A 21,937-nucleotide genomic window follows, 5' to 3' on the forward strand; every position below is an offset into this window, starting at 1 on the left:
CTTGAGAGAGCCTATTCGTCACCTCTCTTGAATTTCTGCACAACATCTGGCCAGTCTTCCTGCTAACCGGCCGAGTATATCGTTTCTGAAAATTATTGATGCCCATCGCGACTTTCTACCAGCCCATTTACACCAGTCTCCAGACCGTCTTCTTCATCATGGAGTCTGCCCCGACCTCGTGTGCTTCTTTCCGTACCAGGGATCAAAAAAGGCTCATTTATCGTGGAGAGCATTAAAACAGACCAATGTACGATATATACATAAGAAACACGGACACCGACTGCACGTATACACCGACATCTCAGTGGCCCCTTCCAGTTCCTCGGGCTCCGTGGTCATCCCCGTAGCGACCGTAGTTAAGAAAGTGAAAACATCACACCGGACTTCGACTGGTAAAGAACTTACTGCTATTTATGTCGCCATTAAGCATATCGGTGAAAAAACACCCACACAATTGTCTCTTTTCAAAGGCAAACGAGTTCAAAGGCAGCTCTCCAAGCTTTACAATCCGCTCTTCGTAATGGGTTTCATGAACAACTGGTCGCGGAAATTCGAGAGCTCCACCACACCTCCATCAATAAAGGGCACGATATTATTTACCAATGGCTGCCAGGACACATCGGCATTGCAGGCAACCACCGCACGGACAGGGCAGCCCGAACTGCTCACCATGAGGGTGATTGTGCGCCCATCCCTATCTCGAGAGCCGACGCAGCGGGTACACTTAGACCACTGGCGCGGGACATCACGCTTGCCGCGTGAATTCAGGCCAATTTCCCAGTTCACGTTTAAAAACCTTGGGCCCAGATCTGAGGCTTTGGCTTCCATCCGGCCTACCACGACGTGAAGGAACTTTGCTGTGTCGCCTGTGGCTTGGTGTAGCTTTCACCAAGCATTCATCATCATCATCATCATCATCATCATCATCAGCCTTTCTACACCCACTGCAGGACAAAGGCCTCTCCCATGTCTCCAATTAACCCTATTCTTTGCCAGCTGCATCCACCCTTTGCCTGCAAACTTCTTAATCTCATCCGCCCACCTAACCTTCTGCCGCCCCCTGCTACGCTTACTTTCTCTTGGAATCCACTCCGTTACCCTTAAGGACCAGCGGTTATCTTGCCTTCGCATTACATGCCCTGCCCAAGCCCATTTCTTTCTCTTGATTTCGACTAGGATGTCATTAACCCGTGTTTGTTCCCTCACCCACTCTGCCCGCTTCCGATCTTCTAACGTTACACCTATCATTTTTCTTTCCATGGCTCGCTGCGTTGTCCTTAACTTAAGCTGAACTCTTCGTTAGCCTCCACGTTTCTGCCCCGTAGGTGAGTACCGGTAAGATTATGCTGTTGTACACTTTCCTCTTGAGGGAAATTGGTAAACTGCCACTCATGATATGCGAGAATTTGCCATATGCGCTCCACCCCATTCTTATCCTTCTAGTTATCTCCCTCTCATGATCCGGATCAGCTGTCACTACCTGCCCTAAGTAGCCGTATTCCGTCACAATTTCTAGGCTCTCGCTGCCAATTGTGAACTGTTGTTCCCTTGCTAGGCTGTTGGACATTACCTTGGTTTTCTGCATGTTAATTTTTAGACCCATCGATCTGCTCTGCCTGTCTAACTCATTGATCATGATTTGCAGTTCACCTCCTGAGTGACTCAGCAAGGCAATGTTATCAGCAAATCGCAGATTATTTAGGTATTCTCCATTTATTCTTATTCCCAACTGTTCCCAATTCAGGCCTCGAAATACCTCCTGTAAACATGCGGTGAACAGCATTGGCGAGATCGTGTCTCCTTGCCTGACGCCCTTCCTAATTGGAATTTTATTGCTGACTTTTTGGAAGACTATAGTAGCTGTGCAGTTGCTATATATATCTTCCAGTATTTTGACATAAGGCTCTTCTACCCCCTGATTACGCAATGCCTGTATGACTGCTGAGGTTTCCACTGAGTCGAATGCTTTCTCGTAATCAATGAAAGCTATATATAGAGGTTGGTTATATTCTGCGCATTTCTCTATCACCTGATTGATAGTGTGAATATGATCTATTGTGGAATATCCTTTACGAAAGCCTGCCTGATCATTTGGTTGATTAAAGTCTAACGTTGCCCTCACTCTATTAGCGATTACCTTAGTAAATACTCTGTAGGCAACGGATAATAAGCTGATTGGCCTGTAATTTTTCAAGTCCTTGGCGTCTCCCTTCTTATGAATTAAGATAATGTTTGCATTCTTCCAAGCTTCTGGTACAGTCGTGGTCATAAGGCATTGCGTATACAGGGTGGCTAGTTTTTCTAGCACGATGTCCTCTCCATCCTTCAAAAGATCTGCTGTTACCTGATCATCCCCCTGATCCTCTTCACCAAGCATTACTCTTTCTTAATTGGTTTGGCTGATAGCCCTGCATGTGCCATATGCGGGTGTGATGAGACTTTAGTCCACATTCTTTGTGACTGCCCTTCCTACAGCGCCGAAGGGCAGTCGCTCTGCCATGCACTGGAGCGTCTAGATCCGCGCCAACTAACGCAAATGGCTGAGGCTTTAAAGGGACACTGAGGAGAAATTGAAGTTGGCTTGTATCGATAGAATAGCAGCTCCTGATCGCAAAAACGTCACTCTTACTGAAAACAAATCTCTTGTAATGTAGAAAATAGCAAGAACCAAAATACAGGTGTCGCCGCCACAGGCCAATCTCGCAGATACAAGCGTGATGACTTCCTAGGACAAGAGGCGCCACCTTGGAGGAATTTTCCTTACTTCATGGAAGCCACGATTCTCTGAGGCTGGCAAAGGAAGGTTGCGCACCGCACCGCTAGCCGTCAGAAATCACGGAGTCTGCGTTTACGTCACGTATCACGTCACTCCGTTCTGTGACGTCATAAGAGTTCTCCGTGTCGTCATAAGAGTTCTCGAGTTTGAATCAGAGCGGCGGGAAAAACTTTCTCAACTTCGAATCCAAATTTCTTTGAAATAAATGAATCTTTCGCGCCCGGACAAGCGGCAACAAATCCATGAAAAGCCGAAGTATCAGATTTTGCTAACAAAAAAAATGATAGAGTTCTCCTCAGTGTCCCTTTAAGAAACGCTGTGACTTTGCATAGTGACTTCAAGTTCCTGCTACTCTTTACTCCTTCATCTTTTCATCCCATCACCCCTTTCCTCTGTCCAGAGTAGCAAACCGGCTATTCGTCCGGTCAACCTCCCTGCCTTTCCTCCTCCTCCTCCCAGAGGTCTGTGAAAAGTTGACCTCTGGGACTTGGAATGTTGGTGAAGCCAGAGGATACTTGGTGAGGGGTCGATGTGGGCGCGCATCAGCGATGCTGTATTGTATGCCCACGGCGACGATAAGCCGCCCGGCCCCCCGGCGCGCTGGGTCAGTGTAGGATCTTTCGATGAGAATCGAGAGCTTCTTTCTGGCTTCCGAGAATTTGATGTTTTCTGTGACTTTCATTTTTGTTGTTTTTTTTTCATTCTGAAAAGACTGACATGTTCGCGAATAAGCGGCATGTGGTCCGTGGCAGTTTGGACATTATACTTGAGCAGCACTGAAGTTATAAGTTGGGTGCCCATGGGCACCGCACTTTGCATATGTGAGTTTTCCGCGACCCGTTTTCGATCCATGTCCATACTTATGACACTTCAAACATCTTCTTGGGTTGGGGATATATGGATGGACTTTGCAATGGATAAATTCTGCTTTCACAGCATTTGCAAGACGGGAGCGTTCAAATGTCAAGACGATGTGGGGTGTCACCCCCTCTTCATCGTTCCGCCTTATGGTGATGCGGCGAAGGGCAATGACACCTTGATCTCTGAAGCCTTCAAGGAGGTCTGAATCTGTTTCACGGATGAGGTCACATTCTGATATAACATCTTGTACTGTTTTTAGACTGCGGTGAGGAGAGATGGTTACCAGGAGGTCAGCGAACTTTTTTTGCTTGAGAAGGGTGTCCGAGCGATCTTTCTGCGACACTTCGACAAGAAGGTCACCGGATGAGAGTTTTTTTTGCTTTGTAGATTTTACCTATCATTTTGTCGAGACTCCTACCAATGACAAAGACAGAGGTTGCAGAAACTCGGTCATCATCTATAAGCGAGTGGATGATCCAGAAGCGAGAAAAGTGAACTGAATCGATTAGGTTCTGTTGAAGTTTTCATTGGAGCGGTTCCTTTTCAACGACCGATCAGGTTTTCTGGAGGAAGAATTACTCATACGATATGGGTGTGCTGACGGTTCCTAAAATGTCGACTGTGGTTCACCCTCTTACTCACAGGAAAGTCCCGGAGCCCCCCGACTGGTAAACAGGCGGGGAGCCCGTCGGCCGCAGCTTGACCATTGCTACCACCGCCACCGTTCATAGTTTCTACCTTTCCGTTTAAAACGTATCGCCACGGTGCGGATGACAGCTTTGGTATGAGGGCGTCATGCACCATCTCCTTGAGACTCAAGGTGCCCTTGCGGGATATAAACAATTCACAAAATCGCAATTCATGTGCCTTGACGCAGTTCCTCTTTCGTTTTAGCGCATAATGGGGACTAGTTACGTTAACATGAGGTGGCCTAATTGTGGGAACGGTGTCAGGGAAACAGCAACGTTCTTTGCTTTAAAAAGTACCAAAGCATGCGAGTAAAAATCACTTGCAAATGCTACAAACCGACTTGATCGCACTGTTGCAAGCAGTATCCAACCCGCTGGAAGAAAAGCGCGATTATTTCACTGGACTCGCCGTGAAGCCATCAAAATCCAAAGGACCGGAAACTCTCCATTATCTCTTCAACCGAAAACTCGCCCACGTCGGCGTTGCTAACGTTGTAGCTCGCATCATCGCAGACGATTCAAGCGCATGAAACCACGCCACACGTGTGTCATCAGCACGAAATATGGCATCACAAAAGCTGGAAAGGCGTAATGCATAGGGCGGATCCCTCGATACAACTCCCGCGACGCCACCCATCTGTTTTCTTTGGACGGGGATGGACTCCATAGCTTCGCGCTGCATCATGGAACGTAGCGGAAATCTTCAGAAGGCATGAACGTCCAGCGCTCAATTCGATGCCCACTGGAAAAAAAAATAGGACGCGGTCTAGGAACATAACGGACAAGAATAGGCACAACGACAGCAGCCGGATCTCCAGAAGACGGGTGCAGCCTAGCGGAGCCGTGGTGACGGATCGCCGTAGAGCAATGCGCGCGTCCGGTGTCTTTGTCCAAAGCCACAGAGGCGGGGTGCTCACAAAGAACCAACTGCAGTTTCCCTGCTGCCAACGCAGCGAAGCCGTCGCGCTTTCTGGGCAGGCCACAATGAATGCAGGTCGCCATTTCCGCACTCGCACGTGGTGTGAGCGCCACAAAACACTGTCCGGATGCTTCCAGGGCGAGCTCTGCACCGCGTTCGTAGGAAACGACGTGGAGTTTATTCGTTGGCGGTCACGAACGGGCGTCGCCTGCGCATGCCGATTCGTGTGGAAGGGTTAGCGGGCTGAGCTGGTGCCCGCCACTTGTCACTTCATGCTCGGAAAGCGCTCATCCTAGGAGCGCAACTAGCGAGCAGTCAATATGTGGCTTGTGTGTGCGGCGTCAAAATGGCCGTTCCTAGCTGATGTAAAAAGTAAACCTTCCCCTTGACAATTCTTCACATTAGAACGGTGAGAAAACGAGGGAATGGGCCTGTCTGCCGTTTGCCCTTGCAGTGGACGTCGGAATGCATTCACGCACGTTCCGGCGTGCACGCGGTTTCCAGCCTTCTTTGTCGGACGAACGAGCGGAGCAGCTTTAGGGGTTGTTCTAGGGGACTCGCTCGTGACGATGTTCCCTGAGATACAGCAGCGCCGCGCCGTTCGAGACGACCGATGCTTCCTGTTTCGTCACTAATGGTTTAGCTGCTGCTCGGGCGTGTGCCACGGGGGGGGGGGGGGCTCGCTTTGGAGCACGCGGCGGTGTTCTGCGCCACTTCCGCGGAGCCAGCGAGCCCTGACCAGCATAGCTTAAAGGAGCGCGATGTGACCCGTATACTCCATAGAAAAAGTTCCGCGCTCCGAAAACTGCGGCAGGTTGCACCCGAAGGGGCTCGAACCGACCTGACCGGACAGCGTCGTCGGACCGCCATCACCTGCGTAGTGGACAGTAATCCAGTTATCTGCAATTTGTTCAACTTCCTATCCTATAGCGTTTGTTTTGTTGTGGCAGAAAGAACTTCAAATTGTCTACCGCTTAAGCAGGATAGCATTTTAGAGTAGCCGGCAAACCTTCAAAAGGGAGCTGTGATCGCCATCTGGTGCTTGCTCTAGCTGTCTGTGTTTCGTTTGCGGCAGCCCATTTGTGAAACTGAAAAGTATCAACCGCCTGTCTTGAGCTGGCTCTCTTGGAAGCATAATCACTAGTCTGGAAACTTTCCACTTTTTATTTTTTGCAAGAGCGTACTTACATTAAAAGTGCCTCGCTGAAAGTCTTTTCCCTCCAATAAAGAGACCGATGAAACTGATGAAAATAGATTATCTCTATTGGTGCAAAGGCGTTCGAGGCGAAAGAAAACCAAACATGCGACCAGTGCAAGACTACTTGCCCTTCGGCTAAAAACTGAGGAGCAACTCGGTAGCCCTTGTTTAGGTACTCTTTTTAACGGGCTCAGAGGTGCAGTCATGCTATTCCGTGCCCGCCAAGTCCGATATGGTGCTAAGCAAGGCTCCCACGATAGGCATTGTTTTTCTGTTCGGGTGAAAGCGCATAAAACCGCGTATGAGTGTCGCGTTTTCGATGACAATTTTTGCCGTCACCGCCACCATATTTGAAGAGATGAGGCGGCTGCACCGTTGAGTGCCAAAAGCAAGAAAGCAGGTTCATTCCCTAGGGCGAGCGAAAGGAAGTATATACAGAAAGGAAAACAATAATCTGCGAAGTGCTGCACGTGCGTTTGATGGCTCAGCCGCACCACCCATAAGCTACATTCAGTCCACAAAATAACTGTTGCCTCTCGCACTGATATCCTATTACGTCTGTCTAGAGCCATAGTATAGACCACCCTATCCCCAAACGCAGTTCCCGATTTAATCTCACAACCTACCTCCTACGGTATCCTGCTGCGTTTCTCTTCCCTTGGCACATACTTTGTTGGCCTAAAACGCCGCCAGCTAACCTATTTTGCGCATTATCTTGGACGAGTCCGTTTCGTTCTCGCGACTGCAGATGTGATGTTAAACTCGCGTTTTTCCGGTAAGAAACAGCAGGGCAAAGGTGCTCCGGTTCATTTGGCTCTGTGTAAACGTGTGTAAGTGGGCGGGAATTCAGTACAGCTTCCACTTCGGTCAGCGTAGTTGTCATTTCCTCAAGTGTAAGGTAGCCTCTTCCGAGAGTCTTCTTCTTCGTCAGTCCGACAAGACGCTCGTAGAAGCCACCCCACCAGGGTCCGCGTTCTACAATAAATTTCCACTGAACCCGAGCGCTTACAATGTACTCTTGCACCTGGCCACTTCGCATCACATCCCAGAGACGTCCCAAATCCTTGTTCACTTTCTTGAATGTGAGAGCATTATCACTGTAGATGGTGCTCGGAAGTCCTCGTCTGGCGGTGAATCTTCGAAATGCGAGAAGGAATGAGCCCGCTGACATATCGCTGACCAGTTCCAGATGGATGGCTCGAGTGACTGCGCAGGTGAACAGCGCTATATAGCACTTGGTTGGAGAGGTCCCCTTGACAACGAGTGGCCCGGCAAAATCAACACCGGTCACCTGAAAGGGTTGGGCCTCGGTTATGCGGTCTTTAGGCAGTGGAGCAGTCACTTGATTTGCTGGTTGTGCGTTGAACCGTTGGCATGTTACACATTCTTTTAGAGTCCTCTTCACCAGCTGCCTCGCTCCGATCACCCAATACCTTTCCCTGAGCTGCGTTAAGGTGCAACGTATCCCTCCGTGCAGCACTTTGCGGTGACAGTAAAGAGCAAGCAGCTTCGATAGGTGGCTCTGCTTAGGTATCACGACGGGATGCTTAGCGTCATAGTCCAGGTGACTACGTTGTAGCCGTCCATCAATTCTCAGGATTCCCTTGTCGTCCACCATAAGAGAAGCATTTCTGAGTGGAGAGTCGACGGGGAAAGCTTGCTGGTTATGAACGCTTTTTAGCTCTCTGTGAAAGCCTTCCCTCTGCTCGTTGCGGATCCAAAATATTTCAGCCTGATTGAGTTCTTCGGCGGTAAGAGCTCCGACTTCATCGTTGCGTCGTCTCATCCTTGAGACGAATCGAAGCACCCAAGCTGTGACTCTGATCAGTCTGATGAAGGAGCTGTAGCGCTGAATGTCCATTAATGAAGGGGGTGGCACTTGGGAAGACATGGCCGGCAGCGCCTTCGTTGGCTGTTTTAGCTCCAGTTCCGCATCAGAGAACGCGTTCTGCACTAGACCCTGTGGCCACTCGCCATCAGGTTTGCGGAGCCACTGGGGCCCTGTCCACCACACGTCGCTGGCCGCAAGGTGAGAAACGGAAACGCCGCGCGTCAGGAGGTCCGCAGGATTTTTTTTTCCTGGGCAGTGCCTCCATTCATAGCCGCCGGTGACGTGCTGAATCTCGCATACACGGTTTCGCACAAACTGCTGCCAGCGTCTCGCATCTCCTCGTATCCAGTGGAGCGCGATCGCAGAGTCGGTCCACAAAATAACTCGACCAGGGTGCAGTCCGATAGTGCTTAGGATGTAGCTGCATAGTCGAGCAGCGAGCAAACATGCCATGAGTTCCAGCCTCGCGAGAATGAGTTCTTTCAGGGGGGCCACTCTCGATTTGCTCATCACGACCGTCGAATTCAGGCCGTCCTCCGAGGCGATGGTAAGGTATGCGACCGCCCCATAAGCCACGGGACTGGCGTCTGCAAAGATGTGTAGATCCGTCTTTGTTGCCTGCCTGCTTACGTCCGCCCCATAGTACAGCGGCACCTGTACTTCAGAGAGGTGTTTTAATTCACCGTGCCATGTAAGCCAGCTTTCGGCTACATCACTTGGTAGGGGATCATCCCACTCCACGTTTCGTCGCCACAGATTCTGAAACAAGATCTTGGCCCGCACGATAATGGGTGACAGCCATCCCAGCGGGTCGTAAATCCGTGCCGTAGTTTGTAGCATGGATCGTTTGGTGTCTGGTTTACCAGTGTCGTCTGTGACGCAAGAAGCAAAGGTCAGGCGATCTGTAGTGGGGTCCCATGCCAGTCCTAATACCTTGAGTACACCAGACACAAATCCTAGAGGCTTGGTTTCGTTACAGTCTTGCCCAAATAGCTGGCGCAGCCTCTCGTTGTTCGACGACCACTTGTGCAGCATCATCGAGGCGGCGTGCAAGATTGCATTGGCCTCGGTGTATAGCTTCACTGCCTCCTCTTCGTCATCTGCACCAGTTAGTAGCTCATCTACATAAAGGCCTTGCTGCAGCTGGCTCGCGGTGTGGGGAAAACCTTCCACGCACGATTTCAGGTGGTGCTGAAGAGTAGCGGAGAGTAAGAATGAGCTCGCGGTGGTTCCAAACGAAACTCGCTTCATGCGCCACGTTTCAATGGGAGGCAACGGAGAACCGGGCTGAGGGGTCTCTCGGAACCAAAAAAATCGAAAGGCGTCTCTGTCTGGTTCTCGGATTCCGATTTGCAGAAAGGCCTGTTGGATGTCAGCGACAAGTGCAACTCGGTACTTGCGGAAATTAAGAAGGAGCCCCACGAGGTCCGCAGTTAGATTGGGTCCAGTCTCTAAGTTATCATTGAGACTCTTGGAATTCTTTTCGCGGGAGGAAGCATCAAATACGACCCTCAGTTTTCGGGAATCGCGAATGACTGCTTGATGAGCCATGTGATAAATGCAGTGGTTGCGGCTGGTCTCGTCTTCTACCCGTTCTGCAATGTCGGAGACGCCGTACTGCCTAATGGTCGTGTCATACTCTTGGAGCAGGTCAGGAGCCCTCCTGAGCCGGTTGGCCAGCTGATTGAGTCGCTTCAGCGCAATTTCCGTGTTGTCCTCGAGTGAAATCTCGGATTTCCAGGGCAACGCAACTTCATAACGATTACCGTCTCGCTTGATGTTGTCCTCAAAAAACTCCAAGGCCTCACATGGTTTTTCGTTGTCTTCGCTCTCATTCACCCCAATTGATTCTAAGGTCCAAACTTTGGTCAGAATATCAGTTGTTTCTTTTTCAATTACTGAAGTTCGCAGTGTCACGGTGTGGAGGCAGTTTGTCTGCTCGATATCGCTCTCAATAGGCCCTTGAACAGTCCACCCAATTGATGTTTCCACTGCCCTCAGTCGTTTTCCTAATTTGACGCATCTGCCCGTCGTAAAGTCCCATAAATGATCTGACCCGATGAGCAGCTCAACCTTTTCTGCACCGCTGTCTGTTGAGAAGTCAGCTGCTTCGTACCCGAGGGATATCAACTTTTGCAGTACATTTCTCGGTGTCGAGGGTATCGGTTGGTCACAAATTACATCTGTTTCCAGCACTTCGAGCTCGCGTTCACATCCGCGCCTCGTCTTTAGCGTAACTCTGACTATTCGGAACTCGCGTTCCTCTTGGTGGCCTGCGAGCACACCGACAGTCAGCCTTTCATGCCCGAGAAGCGTGCATCCCATTTTCCGTGAGGTGTCAGAGGTGATGTAGGAGCGCTGACTTCCTCCGTCGAACAAGACTCGCACCTGCGCGTTGGAAGTTTCTCCACTACATAACGCAGTCGCGGTCTGTAACAAAACTGTTCTTTTGAGAGCGGAGCTGTCTCCCGTGGTCGTAGCTTCGAGGCTTATCTGTGCATTAGTCACTGTTCGGTTCGCTTCGGGTGGCCTGTTACTTGAGTACGTCGGGTCGCACATCGTGCTGGTATGCTTCTTGCGGCATTTGTTGCACTGCAGGTTTACGCGGCATGCTCGTGACCGATGTCCAGTTCTCGTGCACCTAAAGCAACGGCCGGACGACTGCAAAAGTCGTTTCTTCTCTTCTAGACCTTTTGAGGCGTCGCAGTTGCGCGTTTGGTGATCGTTAGAGTCACAGAAGAAGCAGGTCAGCGGGCTCGAGCTCTGATGCAACATCGCTGCGGATCGGACATGCTTGTCATGCGTTTTACGAAGCTGCTTGTGACTCTCTTTAGTGCCTTCTTTAGGTTGTTGACAGAGGTCCATGCCTTGCAGTGCAGCCAAGTTCTCTCTGCTTTCGACCTCTACTCTCATAAAGGAGAGTAACTTAGAAAATGAAGAGACGGTACCTTTTCCAGTCTCGTCCGTAGTGTGCGGTGAGGCATCGGAGACGGAGCCTTGTTGCTCGCTGGCGAGACGGTCGGTGTCGACAACGCACCTTCGGTTGAAGTCTAGCAGAATGTCCCGTGGCATTGCTCGTTGTGCAATCGGAAGTAGCATCGAACTGAAGGTGTCCAACTTCCGTCCGAGCGCTTCGAGTCCTCTGATGTGCGCCGCCAAGGTGTCGTAGAGACGGCGAAGACCACGGACATCTTCTGAAGAACGCACCGGCTTCAAATCAATTAGACTCTTGAGGTATTCTTGCACAAGAAGTTCTTCGTTTCCAAACCGCTTCCTCAAGAGTTGGATAGCGTCGTTGTAACATCGTGACGTCGATGGAAGGCCCGCCAGCGCAGCAGCCGCATCGCCTGTCACCGATGCCCGCAGGTAGTGAAACCTGTCTGTGTCAGTCAAGTCTTCGTTTTTATCCACTACCTGCTCAAACACTTCCCAAAAGGCTTGCCAGTCAGAGCGCCGCCCGGTGAATCTGATCAGTTCAATTTTCGGCAGCTTTACTCTCGTCTTCACCGACGTGGTCGTTATGGGGGCTGGCGTGGTCGTTTGGATGGCAGTGCCACTGCCCGCCGAATTCACGGCAGCCTGCGTTGTTGACGAACCACTGTCGACTCGAAGTTGCAGTCCAGCAAGGCACGATGCAATACGGTCTTGATAATCGTACACTTGCTGATATTCGTTTTCAGCATCTTCTTCCGGTACCATGGTTCAATTTCTTCGTTGACGTGCTCTAGCTGTTGCTGCAGCTTGATGAGTCGAGCGTGGAACGATACAGCTTCTGTAATTGTGAGGGACGCTTGTCGCTCCTCAGTTTCGTTGGTAAGCTTCGTAATTTTCGAGCGTAATACTCTTCGTTTCTTTAAAAGGCGCTTTATTCTCTTCTACAGTTCGTTTAGCCAATTAGTTTACCGGATTGATGACATCGATATTCGTCGTTGCCGAGACTTACGTGAAGTGGATGCGTTGCGTTGATCGTGAGCGTTGGAGCGATGTAGCGATGATCTCACAAATCCACAGCAGAAGTCCCGGGTTTCGGCACCAAACTTGTTGTACGTGAAAGAATACGTGCTCCACGTACGCGTTCGATATTTCCGGTCAAAAGGAAGAAAGATAATCCGGTAAAACTTAACTTGTTTAATTGGCCGAATGGTAAAAGAGAACTTTACAGAAGAGGTGATAAACACGGCCTTTCCGTTCAGCGTCCCGCACAACCACTGTCCCGATGCCGGGCCGAGTCCTCCTTTTTCTCCTTTCCGGCGCCGCTCCTGGAAAGCGGCGACAGGCAAACGAGCCGCTTGATGACCCCGCAGACCGCCGCCCGGTTCAGGGCCGTTCTGAGAACGCCGTGGGATCCCCATCCGGGCGCCCGCCGCCTGGTCCGCCCGCGCGCACGCACACACACACACACACACACACACACACACACACACACACACACACACACACACACACACACACACACACACACACACACACACACACACACACACACACACACACACACACACACACACACACAGCACTCCCGCCGTCCTGGGTTCGTTCGCCGATAACATCGCGCACCGCACGGCGCCGTCTCAACTCTTTTGTCTCCTACACGCGTTTGTTCTCAACAGTAGACTTGCTGCCTATTAAACCTTATTTCATAAAGTTTCGTTCAGTTGGACGCTGCGATGTTCTTGTTCTCATTATCGCTATTACAGGTCTCCTTTAAAAAATGCATACGTAACAAACTCTGCGTTTTCGATGAACAAGTTGATTGATAGAGCGGTCGATCAATCGCCGCCGTTCCTTCCCTGCTGGCACGATGGTATTGGTACTGCAATACTGAAGATGTTCAGAAATGCTGTCACGTGGTTGTGACGACGGGCACGCTTGCGGTCAACAGGCCTTCTGTTTGGCGCAGAGTTCAACCGCGTACTACGCAAGGCACGCCCGTGCTTTGGCAGAGGCGCGCGCGGGTAGGTGGTGTCGTGAAAGCGCTGCGGGTAACTACGAGTGCCACTGAAAATAGCTTCGTCCTCTCACTAGGTCGTGCGTTAGGGCTTTGATCGGCACGGGACCCCCATTGCAGGTTCCATGTCTCCACCAAGTCCAGGTCTCTTTTTTTTTTGAGCCGCAGAAGGAGCCAGCCACCGCTCTTTTCGATGCCACAGTGAGTGTCGGCATCGCGGTCGTTGAAAAACCAACGATATTGCGCGGCGCTTGAGCCATAACACCAATGCCATCATCACGCTCTTCGTCTGGCCAATGTTCCCACATACGTGAGGCCGGCAGTGTGACCGGGAGCCCGACCACACTGCCTCTCCCGTTATACGCCCTTTGCAGGCAGCAGTTAACGCTAGGCGCAAAAGGTGGCGCCACTAGTGCAGTCACCGTCTTTTCGCATTCGGAGCCGCCTTTCTCAGCACACAGGGAGAAAAGTGCGAACCGCTCCTTCGCAGCTTGGATACGCATGTCCAGTGGGTCAGCGATTGTGTACATTTTTATTTTCAAAGCAATGAGCATTGAAGTAGAATAACATGGTCCGTTTAGCGGTAGTATGACTGGTTTGCTTATATGTACCGAACAAAAATGGTCGTTCCTCGCGCGAAATCGTTTTGTGACATCTGTCGTGCGAAGGAGTGTTTGAGGTCAACCGAACAAAAGGACCCTGTGCAGCAGCTGCGGGCAGGAGCCCGCAACCTTCCTTGAGCAATTTATATTCCTATGTGTGTGTCAGAATTCCCATTTTCTTAGTTTGTTAGAGCCTGTTTTCTCATAGTACATTGTGCAAATACATTTATAATCAAGTCTTGACGTGAGCGTGAAAATTCTACGGACGTCCTATGCCTTGTTCCCGGCGATGTTTCCAGTGCATCAAGGCATTCGTTAGAACGATGCACATGCATCGGAGATAGAAATTTCGCATGACATGATTGCGCATGATTCTATATGAATCCTAAACCCTTTAATAACATTTTCTCGCTTATTTTCTACCAGATGTTATGTAGCCGAACGTCGAAAAGCGCTGATGCCCACTTTGGGCAATGCTCATAGCTTCTTTTTTGTAGCCAGAGTATTAGCAGTACGAAAACATGCCTTAGTAAAAGAAGCCCAAATTTAGCAAGAAAATTGTAAATTGCATGCTTCAACGTCCCGTAGCGACACATTGGCTTATGTTAGACGCCGTAGTGGACGGCTCTGGGACATGCTGCTGTTCTTCACCGCACGCAGACAATGTACAGCACGCAGGCATTTTTGTATTTCTCCTCCATCGAAACTCGGCTGGTGCGGCTGGGATTGAATCCGCGACCCTGGGGTCAATTAGCGGACTTCCAAAGCCATCGAACCACCGCGGTAAATCTTATCCAAGGAAATGATGTATGCGTAAGGGAGCGGGCTAATGGCTAAGAAGCAGAATTTTTCATCGCCGATTAGCCGTGTAGTCACGAAAGGAGGAAGCCCCCCACCGACCACTCGAACGAGATCAATAATCTCGTTGTTCTTAAAAAGTATTTCTCCTTCTCCTTATGGAACAAGCACCCGAGAGCAGACTTACGAATCCATCAATGAATGAATGAATGAATGAATGAATGAATGAATGAATGAATGAATGAATGAATTTGTACACAGAGGGGGCCTGAAACCTGTGAAAAGGGTAGAGGTGCACGGTGTTAGGGTAATAATTCAGTGGTCGCGGCGTGATTTGTAGCGGCGCATGTCGTCACTGAGTTGGAGCAGCTTGCTGTGCACATCACTTCATATTACTGCTGTTTACGCGCGCGTTCGCACGCACGTACGCACGCGCGGATAAACAGTTTCCAAATTCACAAAAACAGCAGGCACTTTTGGCCACCTTGATGCAGACTAAAAAATGAAGATTAGAACAAAATATATTACCTATGTAAAAAAAACATACTCTCGATGGCGTAAATTCCACGACCGGATGCTGAGGCAATCACCCCTTCTGAAACGCTTCATCAGCTTCCACGCTACAATATCATTGCTCCTTCCAAGAACGCGCGTCTTCTTTTAACAATGCTCAGCGCACGCCGGTCGATGTGTTAACTTGCGATAAACTGACAGGTCCAATCGAGATGCCCTTTATGGATATTTCAAGCTTATGATGGAGTTCAGTAAGACAGTGTCAGTACTGGCCAATATACACTTTCCCACGAGGATGTAATATCTCAAACACAATCTGAACCTTGAATTCGATACATCAGTTCTGGTGCTTCGTTTCCCAGCGGTGCTTTCAATTTCCATCATTTGTCCTTGGACAGAGGTAGTTCAGGTTACAAAGCGCCGAAACCACTACGGCAACTTTCCATATACGTGCCACTTCATTCTCTGATAATGTGAATCACACGATGGTAATATGGTACTGACTTCGGCCTTTCTTTTATTGTTTTCATTCAGTTTTGTTTCTTTCATTCTTCTAAGCTTTATTTCGGGATTTGTCCTAGATTTTTTTGCAGGCATGCATTTGCGTTCGTAGACAAAATAAATGGGGAAACCCGCCAAAGCAGTTTTGAAATCTGGGCTTCGTAACTTTACTGCTAATACCTGCAGCAGCATTTCGTGTCGTGAGCTCGGATGATTCGAACGGAATTAATTCTTTGCTGGCCTGAGGCTTAGAGCCCCAATAAACGTTTATCTCGGAAGCGTAAGTTTTAGGGCCTAACAATTGTAATTGATTATATTTCGTAAGCTGATGTGCAGAATAAGGCACCCTTCTAGATTGTCTTCCACCAGTGTCGTGGTAGATCGACAGGTTTCTGGTTTCGTAAAAAACATTAATCAATCAGCTAGGTATCTACAACTGCAGCTATCTTTTTCCTGCTTCTAAAACGCCATCTAAAACTCCGCCAATGCACGATACCGAGATCTTGCGCAAAACTAGCCACACACGGGACCTATAAAAATGCCGTTTATTGCACGCAGACCCCAGGTTGAAAAGCGGCAATAGCTGCGCGCTCGTAAATTTCAAGAAGAAACTAGTTAACCGCAGCGGTGGCCAAGTGGTTGAGCATCCGCCTCGCATGCGGGAGGTGCGGGGTCCGCTCCCCAGTGCCGCCGGGTACCCACCGGTGATAAAATGGGTACAAGCTTTCCCCTGCCTGGTGCTCGGCCAATTTAGGGTGAAATGCTTGGGAAATGGGTCTTTGACCCAACCTCGAGAAATCGAAAATACCTTGTGCCATGGCGCTCCTTGGCCATAGATGCCCTTGAGCCATAAAAACCCATCATCATCATCATCATCATCATCATCATCATCATCATCAGAAAATAGTTGCTTGTGGGGGATTTATAAGAAAAATACTCTTCTGTGCGAATAAATGCAGAGAATGCTTACTACATTCAAAACTGTGCGAAAGCACGTATTTTTGCCACGCAGAAGACGACGAAGAGCGGGCAAAGCTGCGGGACGGAGCGCTCGCGTTTAAACAGGCAACGTGACAATGGGCAATTATGCTCGAGGTTGGTACCCATCGGATCAGTGCTTACGCACTAATGATTTGGGGATAAGTTGACTATAAATTCATGACGTACGTTTTCATAATGTATACTAGGACGGCACAGTTGGCTGTTGGCTATCACACTTTCTTCCCAGAACACCTCGGGCTGCTAAATATTATTCTGCTAAGCTGCAGTAAAATATATTTGAATCTGCTGTGGCTGAGTAGGCGCACAGTGCGCAGCTTTAATTTTGACGCGCTGTCGGACCATTATATTTATGCACCGGTGCGGTGTAATGCGGGTAGTTCACTCACACTAGAAAACCGAAGAGCCGCAGCATTCAAGCATGCCGCTACCATTTATGAGCTTGACCAGCGCAGTTACAAAATACGCCCATGTCCTTGTGCCAGGAAAGACAACTGAAGAACTTCGGTCAAATATTCTTTTTCGTTGCCAAGGTAGCCATGTCCGCGAGAAGACTGTCAAGGATTTCGAGTAGCTGCTGGCTGAGATTTATTTTCAAGGAATGCATGCTGTTGCGATGGATGAACCATCTAGAAATCCCGCATTTTAAGCACATATTTCATTGCCATCTAGCTATACCAGTTTTTAATCGTGAACGTGCATATTTAGGTCGCTGCCATGCTACCAGTCCTTCAACCGTTCCTTACTGACGCCTACCGCATATGACCTCACCTAGCACCTCTGAACACTAGGGCTTTGGGGATAGCGACTGTGCCTGCGTCGACATCCTTGTGGATACTGCTACATTGTTGCACAGTGTGTTTAAATGATCATTCACATTTACCACACACTGCACATGTGCCATGTACATGTGGCAGATGGCACAAGCACATGCGACATGCGATTGGTGCATGGTAATGTTTTAGCGATCATAGTCCTGAAAAATATGCACCTCGGATTACCATGAAAATCTTCAGTGATAGAAGCGGATCGTTTCTAGAAGTTATTGCGCTGTCCAACGCTCGTTTTCCTGTTTTACTTTTTTCCCCTCTTCTCTCCTTGTTGTCACCACCGTGCTGTCGCGCTGCCTTTGTTTTCCCTAGAAAATATATAAATACAGGCACAGCTCTGCGAAACCCCGTCTTCGCTATCGCACGCCCCCGAGAAACGCTCCACGGCGCGTACGTGCAAGCGTTTCATTGAAGTCGCGCCTTCCGCAGAAAGATCGCTATCGCTGGAGGTCAGGACGTGCGAACAAAATATAGGAAATGCGGACCTTGTTTCTCTCAGCCTAGCGAGCTCGTTTCAGAGGAACCAGCGACTGTCGGCGACGGAGCTAAATGTGTGCTGCAGGCTGGATGGCGCACGTCTCGCGCCCCGCTCAGGCGAAAATGCCAGGGTGGGGTGAAAGTAACGCTGATCGAACCAAGATACGGGCTCAGAAACATCGGGGCAATAAGTGCAAGTGTTAGCACCCGAGTCGCCGCTGTCAGGTTTTTAAGTTGAAATAGTTAATGTCCCCTGCGAATGGGTCCCTCGAAATAACAGTGCTTCTCGAAATACTGTTGACATACAATCAAAAAAAGGGAAATCTTCGAAATGAATAACAAGAACTTAAAAACCACTCATTGGTTTAATTAAGAGGTTTGAGCAATGGTGTCTATCTCTCTCTCTCTCTCACATGCACGCACACAAGCGCGCGCGCACAAACACACTACAAATTCTGCTCGGCCCGCTGGCAGCAAAGATCTTAAACAACGAGTGTCGAGCATTTCAGAGGAGTATCTAACCAACAGCTGGCCTCAAAGAAGAAGGACCCGCCTCGGGGGCTCAGCGGCTTTGGCGTTAATTGCTAAAGTAGCGGGATAAAATACGGGGCACGGCTACCGTGTTTCGATGGAGACGAAATGCAAAATTGCTCCAGTCAGCTGTTTGCTGCTTAGTGCTCCGTAATGAACCTCAGGTGTTTTAAACTAATCCGTTGTCCTTCACTGCGGCGTCTCTGATAACCCACTTGCAGCTTTGGAGAGTTAAGTCGGGTATTTCTCAAATAGCAGGAGCGATGATGTTAACAGTGCTCCATTTTGTAAACACTATGATCTATTTGAGCAGCACTGCTAAGAGATGCAAGAAAATCGGTTTCTTGTATAATTGTAGATGCGTTGCAGTGTGGGCGGAAGAAACACAGAGGAGGCTTAAATGTAGAAGTACTGTATGCGCTAGTTGTTAAATGAGAATTACAAAAGAAGATGGCGCGACAGACGAAGAAAAAGTAGGTACACAAAACGTCAGGACCGGCGCCACTAGCAACTGACTTTTAATTCGCCGCATGAAAATTTCTGCACACTTTGCAGTGGTCCACTACGAGGCTGCCTTCATTATAGCGTAGATTTCGCCAGTGTTCGCTTGCGCGCTGATTGAAACAACGACCAATGTAAAAGATACCGCAGCTTAAAGGAATCTGGTAAACAACACGAGTCCTACACTGGGTGAACTTTTTTTGGTGTTGCATTGTACAAGCCGGTTGTTTTTCTCGGTTGCTCATGACACTAAGTTTAGAAAGCTTGCAACGGGCTTAGAATACGACCAGAAAGTTATGTCTGCTGGCAAATCCCTGAATGTTGTGCGAAACCTTGTGGATAAACGGTATTACTGCCACACGGTTGTGCGAAATCGGATCTCTGATATGAAGACGTTTCTTAAATTTTTTGCAGCAAGGTTTCGCACACAGAAGAAATCTTACATGGCGGGTATCCTGCTTCTTTTACCCGCTAAACTTGAGCGCTAAAACTTGGCGGCACCATAAGGGGGCAAGATTTGTTAAAAGCCGCTACCAGGGAATTCGAAACCACTCGTCTAGATTGCAACGAGCGCTGTCAGATGGCAGCAATCCTTTCTTTAAACAGGGATTATACATCCAGCACAGCCTTTCTTTAGGAAACCGCAGATTAATATCCAAGAACTTGAGCTTCCTATTATTTGGGACCTCTTTGGGGAAACTGAGACCCTGACTCTGGTTTGCGAACACGGACGTAGGCCTCGCTACTGCAGCGTCTATGTCATACTCAGAAATTGTCTTTAGAATTGCCAAGCGATCATCGACATACCTGTATATAGAAACTACCTGAGGATATACAAGATGGCACCTGATGTCGTTCATGTGTGTTTACCAAAAAGAAAAAAATTCTTCTGATTCTTGGTGTATGGTCAGTAAATATCCAATGCGTAAAGAAGCTGGTGGTTTCACTTAGATGTTCTGCAGTTTTTAGAGATGGGCTTTTTGAGCTAGAAGAGCCCTTTTTCGCATAGCTTCGTCAGTGGTGTAGAGCCCCAGCGCACAGCTTAGACGTGCTAACTAGTAGGCTTGTTAACTAATAGTGAGTAGTTAACTTTTTAACTACTACTGTTAGTCTCCTTATTGTAGAGGCGTGTAGCGCACCGAAAGTAATATTCATATCAGTTATTAGGATTTCGAAAACGAAGTTAGCCTCGGAGCTGTGGCCCAACATAATTATCCTATTTCGACGAATTACACGCACTGGGGGGATTGCTTTGCCGGCAACCTTTTCGAAAGCGGATGAATCTTGGCGCAATGTAGGCAAAATTTGTTGGCCCAGCTCCAAGGGTGACTGCGTTTTTGCAATTCTAAAAACTGATATGGATATTACGTTCGGTGGGAAACATGCATCTAAATATATGATGAGACAAGCAGCAATAGGTAAAATGTTTACTCAATATTGTCACCGAAAATGTAGCATTTAGCAGGAGAGCACAGCCGTTTACTGAGACGAAGATCGCCGAGCAACCGCGCTCATTCGAGACGAACTAGACACACGGCCACGCGCTATACACTAAGTTCGGCCGCAAGGTGGCGCCAGCAGAGTGGAAGCAGTGTGGCATTGCCCCATCCCTTCAAAGAGGACTCGACTCGATACCGCACATGCGGGGAAAAGAATTGGTATAAGCGGCAAGTTAGTGGCGCGAGTGTCTTCGTGGGTGGAGCCTGGAAAAGGCTAACGGGTGTAATATGGCTTCATTCTCGCCACATGGACCACTTCGGGCGTCGGCTGTCTAGAGGGGCGGACGGTTCCTTGAGGGAGCACCTCATAGTTCACCTCGCTGAGGTGACGTGGCGCCTCGTAGGGCCAAAAGTAAAGGCGAAGAAGCTTCTAAGAGTGCCCTCGCAAACAAACAGGGGACCACGACCAGACTTGGTCGCCGGACGTGTAAATTACCTCCCTGTGGCCGAGTTTGTAGCGCCGGGTGTTGTGTTCTTGTTGGCGCCGAATTTGCTGTCGAGCAAGGTGGCGACCGGCTTCTGCGTCACGAACAAATTGGTCAGCGCCCACCACAGAAACAGAAGAGGGAGTAGGAATCAGAAGAAGCGTGGCGTCTAACATTGTCAGGTTGTGGCGGCCATGCACCAAATGAAACGGAGTTAAACGCTTCGTTTCGTGGAGTGCAGAGATGTACGCGAACGTAAAGTAAGGCAGTATGCGATCCCAGTTTGCATGGTCCACGTCCACATGCATCGAAATCACATCGGCAATGGTCTTGTCACTCAGTCCGTTTGTTTGAGGATGGTAAGCTGTTGTCTTCCGATGGTTGGTGCCTCAGAGTCGAAGTACCTCGCTCGTAAGTGCCGATGTATAAACGCAGTTCCCCTGCCTGTTAATACGACTGTGGGGACACCGTGACGAAGCACAATGTGGTAAACAAAGAAATGGGCAACTTCGGCTGCGGTGCCACGGGGAAGGGCCTTGGTCTCACAGTAGCGGCTGAGATAGTCAGTGGCAACCACAATATACCGCTTACCCATGGCATGGAGGACGCCGAAATTGGGCCGAGTAAGTCCATGCGGAAATGTTGAAATGGGAGTTGCGGGGGATTATAGGCTGCAGCAGCCCGGCCGGTTTAGTCGGCGGTGTCCTCCGGCACTGGCACTCACGGCATGCTCGTACGTAGCGTAGGGCATCAGCCGCAAGCCTAGGCCAGAAGTACTTTTGACTTATCCGCGCCAACGTGCGGGAAAACTATAGGTCGCCGGAAGAAAGGCCGTCGCGGCACGCATGCAGAACTTCGTCATGAAGGGCTGTAGGTACTGCTAGCAGATAGTTTCAGTGGGGCCGTATAGTTCTTCTTGTAGAGGACACAATCGCGCGCACAAAATGACGACAGTCTGCGCTAGAAGAGTCGAGGTGGACTTGGAGTGGTTCCTTAGAGGTTCTCAATGAGGGTCAGCAGTTCGTAGTCGGTCCTTCGT

The 21,937-nt window shown here is 49.4% G+C and overlaps 1 protein-coding gene across 1 annotated transcript; it reads right to left on the minus strand.

Moving 5' to 3' along the window:
- Positions 1-3,781: 3,781 nt before the first annotated feature.
- Positions 3,782-11,973, minus strand: LOC144125219 (uncharacterized). Its single transcript, XM_077658433.1, has 4 exons — positions 11,223-11,973; positions 7,453-10,547; positions 4,280-4,462; positions 3,782-3,844 (listed from the first exon to the last, which is right to left on the minus strand). Exons 1-4 carry the CDS (start codon positions 11,971-11,973, stop codon positions 3,782-3,784), a joined length of 4,092 nt encoding a protein of 1,363 aa, XP_077514559.1.
- Between the last annotated feature and the right edge of the window lie 9,964 nt (positions 11,974-21,937).

This window comes from Amblyomma americanum, chromosome 1 (assembly GCF_052857255.1).
Source record: "Amblyomma americanum isolate KBUSLIRL-KWMA chromosome 1, ASM5285725v1, whole genome shotgun sequence".
Classification (NCBI taxonomy): domain Eukaryota; kingdom Metazoa; phylum Arthropoda; class Arachnida; order Ixodida; family Ixodidae; genus Amblyomma; species Amblyomma americanum.